Raw genomic sequence first — 15020 nt, forward strand, 5'->3', positions numbered from 1 at the left:
TCTTGCTGTTAATTTATATGGTAAAGCAAATAATATGTTGTATAATATGTTGTTGGGAAAACTGTGACAAATATCCAAATCAAAAATACCTAATTGTAAAAATGTTTAAAGCTGTGAAGAAATGTCTTACAGAAAAGTGTGTTGAAACCAAAACTAACAGATGCTGGTTGAGAAAGAAATGGGTTTTTAAGAAATTCAGTTGCTGAATGAGTAGTACTTGATGCTAAATGATTATTTGTTATAACAAACACCAAAAAGATTGTCATTATTTAAATATCTTGACAACTCAACAGGTGATTATTTACATAAACTTCCTTCGAACCAAATTATACATTTTATCAGAAATTATTATTTGTTTACTGGTAATTCAATGATGTTACTTTGTGGCAAACCTAAGTATGTTTAGTTTAATTTTTTGGACTTCACAATATTTTTCAGAAACTGCCAGAGATGCAGCTTTGGAAAATAATTTATTAAATATTTCAACCGAGTAAACATATAAAGTTGTATTCCAATAATTTAATTTGGCTTTATTTCACCTTGGATCAGGGTGAAACATTCTGCTAGTGTAACTTCATAACAGTGCATTTCTGAATATGTATTTAAAAAAAACCTTTTATTTATAGTTTTAAAAATCAGTTCCGAGATATTGCTATGCAATTTTGAATTGCTCTGTATGTATAAAAATTACAATCTCTGAACAAGAGTTAATTTTAACAACAGCAGATAATAATATATTACATTCTATTAATTTATTTATTAGTTACATTTTATTAATATTAATTTGATAGTTTTTAAACCTTCTTAACTTAAAAAAAAAATTAATTCTATTTTATGATACTTTTTACAGATCTGGAAAACAGTTTGTGAAATTTATTAACATGTTAATGAATGATACCACTTTCCTCCTTGATGAAAGTCTTGAATCTTTAAAGGTTTGTTAATAATTAATTAATGTATGAGACATATTTACCTCTTGCTTAAATTCAGAAAAATTTGGAAGAAATTTTTAGTATAAATGAAAATATTGAAAATTTTGGACAATAAAATAAATATATTTTAAAAGTAACTTATTAAATGTAAATATACAATGAAAATTACTTTGAAGAATACTTGCTTTAAAAGGATGTTGTCTTGCACATTTTTCTATGTGCCAGTTAAAAATACAATAGAGTTCTTGAAAAGTGTACTGAACAACTGAATTTAAAAAGAAAGTAGATTTCTATGAATTAACAACTTATGTGCAAGACTAATTATCATCAAACTGCTTGTTTATCTTGTCCTTAAAAACGTAATAATTTGAATCAGTTTCTTGATTGAGATTCAAATTGGACTAAATTTTCTAAATTTTTACATATAATATTCTTTAATTAAACAGACTTTTTTGTTCAAAATGACTGATTTGTTCTAAAAATAATTCTAATTTGTTCTCTAAATTCGAGAATAAATGTAAAAATAAATAGAAAACATTTCTTATTGAAGTATCACACATTAAATAAGATTAGAAATCTTAAAAAAATATGAAGTCTGTTCTAAAAGAAAACAAGCAGTGATACACCATAGTGTGAAAATACAGTAACAGACTTTTGTAGCTTCAAAGAGCAAGTCATTTGCTGTCAGCAGCCAGATGATAAATAAATAAGATTTTCTTTTGTATTGAACAATATGTTGTAAGAACACTCACTATTATGATATTTATACAGCTTGTCAGTTAAAAACAAAAGTGACGAAAAGATTATAAAGGAAAGAAAAATTTAAAACAGGAGGGAATCTTATCTGTTTATTAGAAAAGGTACAGTTTATGCTGGCTTCTCATTGAAATTGTGAGTGACATGATTTGTTTTTCTCACTGTATTTTATTAGAATATTCTCACTGGCTTATATTAGAATATTTGCAAGTATTAAAATATTTTCTGAAATTATAAATGGAAAAATTATAGTTTAATCTCCAGGCAGTTACATAAAAGGAAAATAAATAATTATTTTAAAACATTCATAGGCTTATACAATTTTTTTGGCAATATTTCTGTAAGACTTTCACCCTCATGATCAAACTGCTTGTTTACTCCTTGACAGTATAATAATGGGAATCACTTTTAGAGTTTAAATTGGATTGATTGATCATAGACTATTTTCTTTTATACGAAAATTTTCAAATTTCACTTTTCCACATGCGATCCATTTTTCTCCATCTTTAGTAACTGCGTAGTTCTTGATGCATTAAGTTTTATATCAAACTAAAAGGTTTGGTATAATTTGAATGTTGTATTTGTATTAGTAACCCTCCTTTTAACTTGTGGCCAAATCAGCTTTTTTGGTCCAGCCCTAGTTTTGCTTCTTGCCCTTTAAAAAGTATATTTTCCCCCGGAGCTGTAGTTAAATATTTCTTTTTCCCAAGTTAAAATGTTTAGTATTCTGAAATCAACCACTCAGTAATTCTGAACTAAATTTTTAACATCACATTGCTTAGATTTACTCTGGAAGATCCATTTCTATTATGGAATGAATCCCATTTTGCCATAGTTATCTTAGCAAATTATTAGTCTGCTACTCTCCCTGCGGGAAATTTTTACTCCTCTTTTTTTCTGTATATATTAATGGTAGTGAATTTGGTTCCCATGGTTCATTTAAAAAGTACCAGATAATCATTTCATGGAAACTTATTCTGTGCATTGAAATGTAAAAATTTGATTATTTGGACTACAAATTTCTATTACTCAATTTTCCATGAGAAATTGCCGCCTCCCGTTCTGAATTATGTTCCAATTAAAATGAAGTAAGCTTTTTATAAATTTAACTCTACTTGTTAAGAACACTTACAATTTTTTTTTTTATGGAAAGTTTGGACAGCAATTGAAAGAAACATATTGCCCAAATTATACCCTTCCTTCATTGGAAGGGGGAATACCCTTCATTGAAAGGAAAGTAAAGAATTTTATTTTGTATAAGAATTTTATATGTGTATTCTGATTGGGGTAAGTGATTTTCTTTATGGATGTTTTATAATATTTATGCTAATACATATGTTAAGTAAAATAAATATTTTTTTATGATAATAACTAAATAATGTTAATGGTTGAAATAAAATTAGAATTGCTTTCATTAACTTTTGTAAAAATTATAGAGCAACAATAATTTATAAACTATTAACTTGGGCAATATGCTTGCCCTTTATTAGGGGTTACCTAAATAACCATTTATTCTGTGTTCATGTTTGAGATTCTGTGTCGAGTAGCATCACCTTAGAGATTGGAATGCTTCAAGGAAGTGCTTTATGTGACACTTTGTGTACTACAGCCATCAACAGTATTACTAAATGTGTGTGACCATCTGGTTCATATTCTCTATTTGTTGATTTTGTTATGCATATCATGACTAATTCAACAGCCACTGCTGAGAGACTACTACAGAATACTATATCTGACCTTGAAACTTCGTCAAAAGTCACTGGCTTCATGTTCTCACCAGAGAAAACAAAATTTATAGTCTTTTCTCAACGTTAAATTTCTAGGTTTACTTTTTGACAGTCGTCTTATGTGGCCCAAACACATTAAATAGTTAAAGGGAGATGTTGAAACATTCTAGATGTGCTAAGAGTTCTTAGCAACACCAACTGGGGAGCTAACCAATCATGTATGTTACATTTTTATTATTTTTTATTTTGATCCTATTTAGATTATGGTTGTATCGTCTACTCTTCAGCGTGTCATGTCATGCATAGGTTACTGGATGCTATACTCCTTTCTACATCTTGCCATTGGTGGATTTAGATCAAGCCCTGTTGCAAGCATACTTGTTAATTGCGGTGAGCCATCGGTTTGGAATGTGGGAATACATGGGACCAGCTGCTAACATCTTACTCTGTCCATCATAAAGGACAACTAAATCACCTGGTTCTTAAAACAGTCCTCGTAAACCCTCATTTCTAACAGTATGAAAGCCATTCATGTAATACAGCATCAATTGGTGTCTGTACCCGGCATTTAATGTACCTTTTACATTTTGACCCACCTTCTTTCCCAACCTATCCCTGTATATATCTTCTGTGGAGACTTGACCCCATTAGTTTTAATTATGACCTGAACGTATATTATAAAAAAATAACTCTTCTTGTCTTTCAGTAAACATTTTACCATTTTCTATCAGAGACAAACCCAGACGCAGTAATGTACTCAGATGGTTCCACCAGAATGGTGGAACGCAATTGGATGCGCTTTTTGGTGCTTTTGGATGCGCAATTGGTGGAACGCAAAAGCGCATTGGATGCGCTTTTGTTGTAAATGATGGAACTTATGTGTTTGGTCTTACAAGTCTGGTCTGGTATTACAAGTGCTTACAGTGCTGAAGTATACAATCAAAATGGCCTTGAATATAATTGACTAAAAATATTGTCACATCCTTATCTGTAGCAGTTTGAATAGTACTCTCCAAGCTTTAGAGGATGTGTATTCTAGTCATTCTATCATCACCAAAGTACATAATACAATCACTGAATTAAATTGTCATAAAATACTGGTGAATTTCTGCTGAACCCTAGCCATGTGGGAATTACACTCATGGATACCTGATGTCAGCAAAGAGCACACCACTGTGTGTCTGTCGCTTGACTGTGCACCTCATCCTTGTGGACTGTGTATGTTATGCAAATTTATGTCACAAAGTTAAATTGCTGAGGATCGTACGGTGCGTCCTAGAAAATGATAAGAATGTACTAGACAGGGTATTAATTACTTATATACTTAAAAATATTTAACCAGTCATAAATTATGATAATATTGTGTCATTCATGTTACATGTATAAACAAACGTAGTATTGTACAGTTTCTAAATAAAATTTGAATTTTTCTGACTAACAATCTGACTTCTCTTTGTTTCATTCAACTTATTACATCATTTTGGTTTCTTTTTTTCCATTATTTTCATGAGTAGAATAGGTTATGAAAGTTCCAGGAGAACTTCGTGATAATCTTTGTATATTATGACATTCACCCATAAAAAGTAGACAACCATTTTGCCAAAGTAAAACTTTTCAATGAATTCAGGATTTTGACTGTTATGTAATTATACATAAAAAATCTAATTAAATATATAAACAGAAAAAGAAACCTCTTTATCCTTTATATTTCCCTGTATAATATATATTTGCAGTTATTCAGTTATGCTCATACAGATTTGACATACAGTATGCAGAAGACAGTTACAACAAATTAATTTGCAACAAATTAATAAATTTGGTCCCAAATCATTTTATTACTGATAAAATCACTAAATCAATAGTAATACAAATAGATAAATAGATTATGTCCAGAAATATTTTAAAAAAAAATTATTAATGGAATGTATTTTCTCAAATATATTTTCAGATTAAGCAATTAATCTCAACTTAAATCATTCAACTTTGAAAAATGAATCACTTTATGCATTTTCTTCTATTTTATTTGCTCATGTTTCTAGCATACAAACTGTATAAATAATTCAGTTAATTTTTTTTTTAACTTTAGCCTTTTTCTTCAGTTAAACTATTAATTCATAATTAAACTATGAATCTATATAGGTATCAAATACCTATGTATTAAAACTTATTTAATGTGAAAAATAATTTCTCATTTTTAATGAGATGAAGATAAAGATTGTTTTTTAAACAGTATGATTTTGGAACTGATAACTTAGTTTATATATTTAAATAGCATATTAAATTCTTTTCCTAAATAAATTTAAAAAATAATTTTGCGATAATCTTAACAAAACATTGGAATAACACTTGATAAATTACAGACAAAAATAAGATAATGTTATGCATTTTTTCTATTTATTTCTACAAGTTTTCTTCAGATAAGCAAGTTATAACTCTGATCAAACGTTTGTGTATAATATTATAAATCCAGAATTTTCATCTATTTGTTCTAAGATAAAACGTATAGCAAACTTTTTCTTTTTTTAATGTATATCATAACAAAAAACTGCCTTTTAACATTGACTTGAGCCCTGACAGCTGTTGTCTTTTCTGGCTTATGTGTGAAAATGAATTCATTTAAACACTTGGAACAATCTGTTATAGGCCTAATATCTCTATTTAAATAGTAAAGTATTTTTGTATAGTACTTCAACTGATCATTAACTACTGACTTTCTAATAAACATTAGATCTCATTAACTACATTTTAGATGTAAATGTAACAATTTTAATTTTATTTCATTTTTAGGACATAGAAACTATTTTATGTAGTTCTTTTTTTTTAGAATAATACAAGGAATGATAATAAAAGATGATTTTTAAGTTTGAAAAAATATAACAGTTGTCTCCTTCCAATGTTCTTTAACTATGTAGTGGATGGAATAAAATTAATCACTATCCTAAACTAAATCCCGATTTGCTGCTATTCTGAAATAATATTGCAACAAAAATGTTTTCATCCACTACTTTTTCATTCATGTATGACAGTGGCATTATACTGTAGGTCTGTGAGTGATAATTACTGATATTTATTTGACTGACTAATAAACATTAAATAACATTAAACATGAAACAATTTTAAAAAAATATTGAAAACTATGCACTTGTTACAAGTATTACTGCTCATGGCAGTTGGTGATCATTAAATGATTTGTATCTACTTTAGAAGTTTAATTTGTGGCTGTGTACACTTTCAGTTTGTATGTTTCTTTTCTGGAAACATAGAAACATGGTCATTTAGTATTAAATTTTGCAAAAGCTGTTGGTACATTTATTCTGAGTAGAGTTAAAAATTACATTATATATGAGAAACACTATTTCAGGCAACATTTTAACACAGATGATACCTTAGGAGAAAAGTACAATACATAGTAATATTTCAGTATGATGGGGATGGTACATTAAAAATAACTATTGTTCAATTTTGTAAAGTATTTAAGCATGGTTATCAGAAAGACACGGTACATTTTAAAGAATGTTGTAAAAGACTGTACACAAATTCATTAGAGGTAAAAGAGTACGACCAGAACATGAATGTGTGCCATTTGGTCAGAAAGATAGCTTCTTTAAAGACTAGGCATTTTTTAAAAGTAAGTATAGTTTTGATATTTCGCCGCTGCTATGCTGTGGTTGGCATTCCACACATGCGCACTGTGTACCCACATCTGTTGGCAAGCCACAGACACCATTATGGAAATATATGACTGTGTTTATCTTTGTTTGTGAGTATTTAAAATGCCTCCGCTGATCTAGAATCCCACAGACTGAAATACGTGGTGTGATTCATTTTCTTAGTGCTAAAGGCATGAAAGCGGCTGAAATTCATATTCAGATCAGTGAAGTGTATGGAGAAAATATTATGAATGATGGAACGGCATGAAAATGGGTTGAGTTTTTAAAGATGGCCGCCAGAATGTTCATGATGAGAAACAGAATGCACGACCCTGTGTCACTACTGAAGATTTGGTGCTGAAAGTTGATGAAAAAGTGAGAGAGAACAGTCGCATTATGATTTCTTCCCTGTCTGAAGTGTTTCCTCAAGTTTCAAGAAGTGTTGATTATGAAATAGTAACTGATCATTTAAATTACTGACTATGATGGTGTCAAAGCGACTGTGTTGCAGTGGTTGTTAATTCAGGCGGCAGACTTCTATGATGACAGTGTTCAAAAGCTGGTTACATGATACAAGTGCTTTAATATGGTGGCAGTTATGTAGAAACGTAGATTAAAATACAGGCTTTCACGTAAAAATAAAATTAAGAATAGTGTACTTTTTTAAATTTCAAAACTGTACTTACTTTAAAAACATGCCTCGTACATTTTGTTAGAATTTTTTTTATTCTTAAAGTTTATTAACAGTCCAGTATATGTTTATTAAACATATACCTGTCCATTGAAAGAGATGCTCTCAGCTAATTTAACTAGGGTGTATGTTGGCCAAATTTCAACTTCCTTAGATGAAAAATGTGATATTTCAAGTAAAGACAAAGTGAGTCAGATTATTTAATATTTGTTTTTCTAATAACTGCCTGAATTAGGTACAATGCTAATACTTTAATTATTTTGTAATTTGGTACATATTTGTCTCTTTTGGCTAGTTTTAACTGCTATTACACATATTTTTTCAAAATTAGTGTTAGCATTATCAATATATAAATTTTGAAATTGTATAAAAGATAGATATATTTTTTTTATACAGAGAATTCATGAAGTACAAGAATTGATGAGTGATACCACTGCATGGGGTGCATTATCTACAGAACAGCAACAAGTTAGAAACAGACAGTTGAATGCTGATGAACGTCAGTGCAGGTTTGTATTATATAATGCACTTATAAATACTAAAAGATCAGAAACATGCACTTAGCTTTTTTAAGGTTTACTAATACTTAATACCGCTTACTACTCTGTTTCTAGAATATTTTGTTTTACAGATCATACTTGACATTGGCTCGAGAAACAGTCGACATGTTCCATTATTTAACTGTTGATATAAAGGAACCATTCCTTCGGCCTGAATTAGTAGGACGCCTTTCTGCTATGCTCAACTTCAATTTACAACAACTGTGTGGTCCAAAATGTAAGAATTAATATTTTTTTTTTTACATAGGTTATGTAATGATATTTAAATAAATATCATTTGTGGAATAATTTTTCTTTATTATTCAAATATTGGAATACTAGTATAAGTTGATGAAGATGGACTTACCGATTGCCTTTCTAAGAACTTCAGATATGAATTTATTCAAGTATCAGATCATCTGTACTTATATAATCTCAACCATTTATCAGTAATATCTCCTGAAACCATAGTTTTAGAATAACAGTATTCTTCCATTTTGTAAATAACCAGAAAGTGAAAGTGTGCATTTGATTCATTTATTCAACCAGACAATTTTTTAATGAATTATTGATAACTTGATAATTCTCAAGTTCTTATTTGTAATGTTATCCCATAAATCAAATGCTAAAAATCAGTATTAACTCAAAATACCATTTGCTCACTTATAGTGGCAAAATTTTACAGAGTTTTACTTCATTCCTTAGGATCTGAAATGAGTTTTCCTGATAATTAATAATGTGTGCCTGGAAGGTCAACATAGTTTTAGAGCTTACACCTGCAGTAACCAACACACGTGAATTTTTATTTCTTACCATGATGATGATGATATAATGATGCCCTTATACTCAACTGATACCCAGAAGCTTATAGAAGTAGAGTAACAGTCCTTCTTAGTACATTTGAGGTCATTTTTGAGGATCTTTTGTTTACAAGATAAAAGACTACAGCAGAACCACATTGTTTAATTATTGTGTGGCTCAACTTCAAATTTGATAACTATAAAAAAATATAATTTTGAATCAGGTTTTAAATTTTTTATTAGAACAGCATTATGAGAAATATAGGCTTTGCAATCCACAGGAAAACTTTATGCGAAAGATAATTTTGATGAAGCCAATATGGTAGAATAATTTCAAATTGTATTTCTGAAGAGAGATGCTGTCGAAGAGAAATTTTGACTTTAAGAAATTGTGCTCTTTCCAGTATTTCAGACATTAGATTTACCCCCACCCAAACAGTTTAAAAAAGAGTAAAATGCTCGATAGAAATGAGAAACCTTAACTACAGCTAAAAAAAGAAAATGATTTTCTATAAAACAAAACAAGAAATAAAATATTTGAACTGTTCAAAAAATATTTTATCCCAGCATTAATTATGAAACCCTGCTATAAATTATGATGGTCAAATTATTTTTAATTGAATAAATGTAACATTAGAAAGAGTATCTTTCATACCATAGTCTGTTTGTGTGGATAATTACTTTAGAAATTAAAGTTCATTTTAGAATATATAAATTCAAAAATGCTGAGATAGAGTGGAAACTAATGCAATGTGATTAATGTTTACGTTTTCTTTATTTTTTTAATGTAGCTCAGTGGACATAAATAAAGAAAGAGTAGTTAGGAGAGGAGTATTCAGAAAAGATTTATTCATATATGTTGTTTCACATTGTGATTAAATATATAGAAATGATCAGTTTTTACTTTCCACTAAGAGTATACTCACTAAGTTTGTGTAACTGAATGAAACTTTTTTTCAGTATTGTTAGATACTTTAAAATCTTACCAAGAATGTACTGGCTTTCTCAGCTTGGAAAATCTAGTGTGGTCAGACGTGCATTCACAGAACTGATTATGGGAAAAAAGCGATCAAAGTTATTGAATAGAGTTGGGTGGTGAAAAAGCATTATCTACCCATCCAGGTAGTTAATTGCCAGGTCCAGAGCTAGGAATCATTCTAGAAAATAGTAAACCGATTCTTCATCGACATCTTTACTTAACCTAATGCACTCTTGCACACTGGCATGTTGCACAAGTCCTCTGAAATTTAGGTGACACTTCTACTAGTGGCACTTTGGCTTTTGTCATTATACAGGCTTGCAGGGCTTGCATTATACATGTTGCTTTACATGTATGAATAAATAATATAAACACAACCAGGTATAGTTATATCTAGTCCTTCATGTTATAGTGGATTTATGTATTTAGCTAACTTAAATTACCTAAATGATGGGAATATTTTCAGGATGAATGTTGGCTATGTATGTATCCCACAATTTCTTGTAGGATTTTAATGTTTATTTACTATCATTTTTCTCCTATTTATGATTCAAATGGATATTTCTTTTTCAGATTAATCATAATTTTTTTAAGTTATTATATTGTTAATTAATTTATATTTTTATTATTATTGAATTCTAACTTTTTGTGATTCTCACTTAACATGTTATATTTAAGTAAATGATGACTATTGTGATACAAAAATTGATAGGAAACTTTGGTTAATAAGTACTTTCCTAACTGCAATAGTTAGGCTGGATATATTTTTTTAATTTATTCCCATTTTGAAATGTTGAGCATCAGATGAATGCTAATCCATAAACAGATGCTTAAATTACAGTTATGAATAAAATATGTTCAAGAATTATTTTTTTCATTAACTGGGTTCTTTATTTCTCCAGATGATTGAGATTTATGTACAGTTTTTTTTTTAATTAGATAGTTAACATTGAATTTTAAAATAATGTAGATAAAAGAATCAGTGTAGATGAAAAAAAAATTAGTTGTGCTGATCAAGGTGTTTTTCACAGTAGTTAACATTGAATGAAATTATTAGACAAAAAGTTGTAAGGTAAATAACCTTTTTTATATAATTTAGTCATTTTATTAAGGTTTGTTGAGGAATCAAGTGTTAACAGTTAGTTTTTAAAATTGTAAATTTTTTTAATGATGCTTGTATGTAATACATTGTAGGTAAAAATCTTAAGGTACAGACACCAGAAAAGTATGGATGGGAACCTAGGAGACTTCTTAGCCAAGTTGTTGATATTTACCTTCATTTAGACTGTGAAGAATTTGCTGCAGCTATTGCAGCTGATGAGGTAATTATTTTATAGTGTTGCAGTGTATTATGGGTTATGTTTCTTGAATCTTAAAAAATTTGTTTCTTTACTGCACACGTTTTTCAAACAAGTGAATAATTACACTTATTCTGAGTTTGTTACACTTATACATATGAGTTAATTACACTTATACATATAATAGAACATTTTATTGTAAGAAAAACTGTTTTTGTTTCATTATTTTACATTAAGTAGAAATGAAAATATAAAGTATAGTGTAAGTACACTCCTCACCGAAAATGGCTAGTTCCTTCTTTTCACTGAGAGGGTTTATTTTAGTGTAAGTCTCATTATTTACACACTACTTCCTAATCTCTTAACTCTAAATGATCATTACAACACTATGTATACATCAAAAAGCCCGGTTTGTAAGAATAATTTTATTTTTGTCTTTTCCTTGGATCTGATCTTTAATGGTGGTCAAGTTGTGACCAGCAATTTATATGGATCCCTAAATTACATCATCCTTGACATCAGTAAGATGATCTTTCCCATTTTTTTTTTTTATGGCCACAAACTTCACACAACTTTTCCTGTCTTCTAGGTAGATGGGTTAGAACATGTTCAGATGAACGATACTGGAAGTGGAAGGCCCATCAGGTTTCACGCAAAGTGATTCAACTATTGAAACTATGAATTTTTCTCTTAACATGATTTGGTCAGAATTTTGTTTATATATGATATATGAATTCAGAATTGACATATCCAAAATATTAAAAAAGATCTTCAAAACCTGTGAGTGGCTCGGTTGCAAGACAAATGGTAAACAGATTTGTCTTTTACATGTCCACCCTTCCCATGAATTGATTGTACCAGTGAATCAGATACAGTATGTGTCTATGGTTTCCACTTTTTGATACCTTATCTACATTTGCAGTATTGAAAGCTGTAGATAAGGCATAAACTGGCTTCAGTGTCTGTTTTTCTTTGAATTTGTATGTCGTCAATTCCTGGAGGTAGGTATAGGTATTTTGAAACTTTATTGATTGTACCAGTTATAAAAGTGTCATTCTCAATAAGATCCTCTGCCAAAGGAATCTTTGTATAGAAATTATCTATATACAAATGATATTTTTTTTGTAGAAGGTTACATAAGTTTTTTTATTATGGATAAGTAAATGGAACAGACTCACATCCAGGTATATAGAACTTTTTACCAGGATATAATTCAATGAGTTGGGTGTAGCCAGTATTACTATCACCTAACTCAAATTTTTCAATATCAAATTGTGTATAACCTTTATTGGCCAAGTACACTGTACAGATCAACTTATTTTTATCAAAATCAGCCACTCATCAATGCATATGTTTTGGCTGTGTTTATAATTATCTTTAAATTTGGAGTTCATAAAATCTAAGTAGTAGTATACTTTTTGAAAAGGATCATAAGTTGATTCAGTACGTGGTGTATTTGTTTTAGAATCAATATGCATGAAACAGCTAATCGATTAACATTTCTTCAGCGACATTGTTTTACTAAAGAGGGGTATGTGTTGAGATGTGCAAGTATCCCAGTAGTATTTGTGGATTTCCTCACAGTCAGTCCCATGTTTATATAAACCAATAAAAGCTTTCATTGTTGCTGTGTGTACATCAACCCGCTAGTGTAGTCTGCTGAATTTATGCCTTTGAGCCACTGTTGTTTTTCAGCACCTACATTCCTGGCGTACTATTAGTTTCACAAACTAATCACAACCAAAGGTTTTCAGGGAAAAACAAAGAGAAATATTCTATTGACTGAGCATTCCTAGGAGGATTGGTAGGGCCTACATTTCTAACAGAAAAAACATCGCTAGAATCTAAAGCCTCTTCATCTGAATGTATCTCAGTCCATCTGTCAATAATAATTGCTGAAGGCCCTGGTTGAGAGTTGTTTGAAGGCCCGGGTAGGGAAGCAGTATCTTCTGGATCTGAGTCAGAAGAATTACTGTCAGACTCTGATGCATAATCTTGATCTTCAATATCGATGTCTGATTCATTTTCAGTATTTAAAAAATAATACTCTATTTCACTATTACGTAATCCTTTACCTGCCATGTTTTTATAATATAAACAGTGTTGTTAAACACCTAAACAAGGTAAAAAAAAATTATTAACATTAATAATGGTAAAGTATAACTAAAATAGAAGATCAGACAACACAATAATACAGGTTATGAATGACTGCTGCAGAGTTTACGTATGTTTTGTTCAAAACATAGGTTTTATTTATAATACTTGGATCTTATAATATACTTACATGAGACTTTTTTCATAAATTCTTACCTATAACTAGCAAGCTATAGGTAAGAATTTCTGATAAACAAGATATTTTAAACATAAACACAAGAACGAACTGCAAACAACATGACAGTGTAAACAATGATAGCTAATACACACCTACCTCTATTTTCATCCCAGTTTTCGATCCTACATCGATTTTTGTTGCTGTAGAAAATAGCTAAAGCGCGCTTCCAGTGGAAATAAAGTATACTATGAGAAAGAAGGGAAAGGTGTGTTGCTCTGTTTTCTTCATGAACATTGTTCTATGAATAATGTGTACTTTACTTCAAGCCCTTGGGAAAAATTAAAACTGCCTATAGGAACAAAAGATGCTGTCAGCCAATCACAGATTTGATACTCCTTCACAACAATGTCAAGTCTCATACAGCCATGAATATTCAGAATAAACTGGTGGGGAATTACTAGAAAACCTCAGACATCCCAGATTTATCTACTATTATGATATTTTGTTTGAGCCATTACAGAAACAGGATATAATTCCAGATTGATGAGAAAGTAGAGGAGTACATGTGGAATTGACTTGTGACATATCCCCAAATCTTTTGTAAAGAAGTGATCCATAAGCTTGAACACATTGAAAAGAATCTGTAGAACTTCAGGGAGACTAAGTAGAAAAATAATAAATATGTTTTTGCCTTTTATTTTACTAATAAATGATAAAAAAATTCCCTTTCGGCATGCCAGAAGGTGGTAGATTTCACCGGTACTAAGTAGGGGATAAAAAAAACATTTCCATCTTAAAGTTAAGAAAATGTTCAAATTTACTTAATACAACAATGGCTGCATGTGAAAAAAGGTTTTACATGTTTAGCATACAAGCCCCATATTCTTACAATTCCAGCAACATTTTGGTCATCCTTTGCCATAAGGATTGGTCGTAGCAAAAATTATTTCAGACAAAAGTTTTAGGTAATGTTTAGAGGACTAATGACCATTTCAAATGGATTCAATACTGTGCCTATTAAGGATTTTTTTGTTGTCTTCGAAACCCCATTTATTCCACCCCCCCTTGGCCATTGGTTGGTGATATCAAAGTTTTTGGCCCTTATCCAAAGAATAGTAGGAACTTTAAACAAATTTGATACTTTACTTAATTAGAAAGTTATAGCAATATTTTTTTTTAAAAGCCCCCCCCCCCCCCCAAGGTCCGATTTTACTCATTAATGAACTCTACCAAGATTTTCGGTTGTTATATTTTATGTATCAATTTGAAAGTGATTGGCACAAAATTACGGCAGTTATCGTGTCTGCAAAAAAAGTGAAATAAATAAATATATATATATATATGTAATTCTTCTAATAACCATTCTCCTCTGTACA

The 15020-nt window shown here is 30.0% G+C and overlaps 1 protein-coding gene across 1 annotated transcript in view; it reads left to right on the forward strand.

Annotated features, from left to right (window-relative positions):
• The window catches only part of Ube4B (Ubiquitination factor E4B), a 118969-nt gene that overhangs the window by 84120 nt on the left and 19829 nt on the right, over positions 1 to 15020 (forward strand). Inside the window, exons 16-19 of the mRNA XM_075362502.1 lie at positions 851 to 935; positions 8153 to 8265; positions 8388 to 8533; positions 11269 to 11396. Of these exons, the coding sequence (XP_075218617.1) occupies positions 851 to 935; positions 8153 to 8265; positions 8388 to 8533; positions 11269 to 11396 (472 nt within the window). The remainder of the gene's footprint in view (positions 1 to 850; positions 936 to 8152; positions 8266 to 8387; positions 8534 to 11268; positions 11397 to 15020) is intronic.

This window comes from Lycorma delicatula, chromosome 1 (genome assembly GCF_047948215.1).
Source record: "Lycorma delicatula isolate Av1 chromosome 1, ASM4794821v1, whole genome shotgun sequence".
NCBI lineage: Eukaryota > Metazoa > Arthropoda > Insecta > Hemiptera > Fulgoridae > Lycorma > Lycorma delicatula.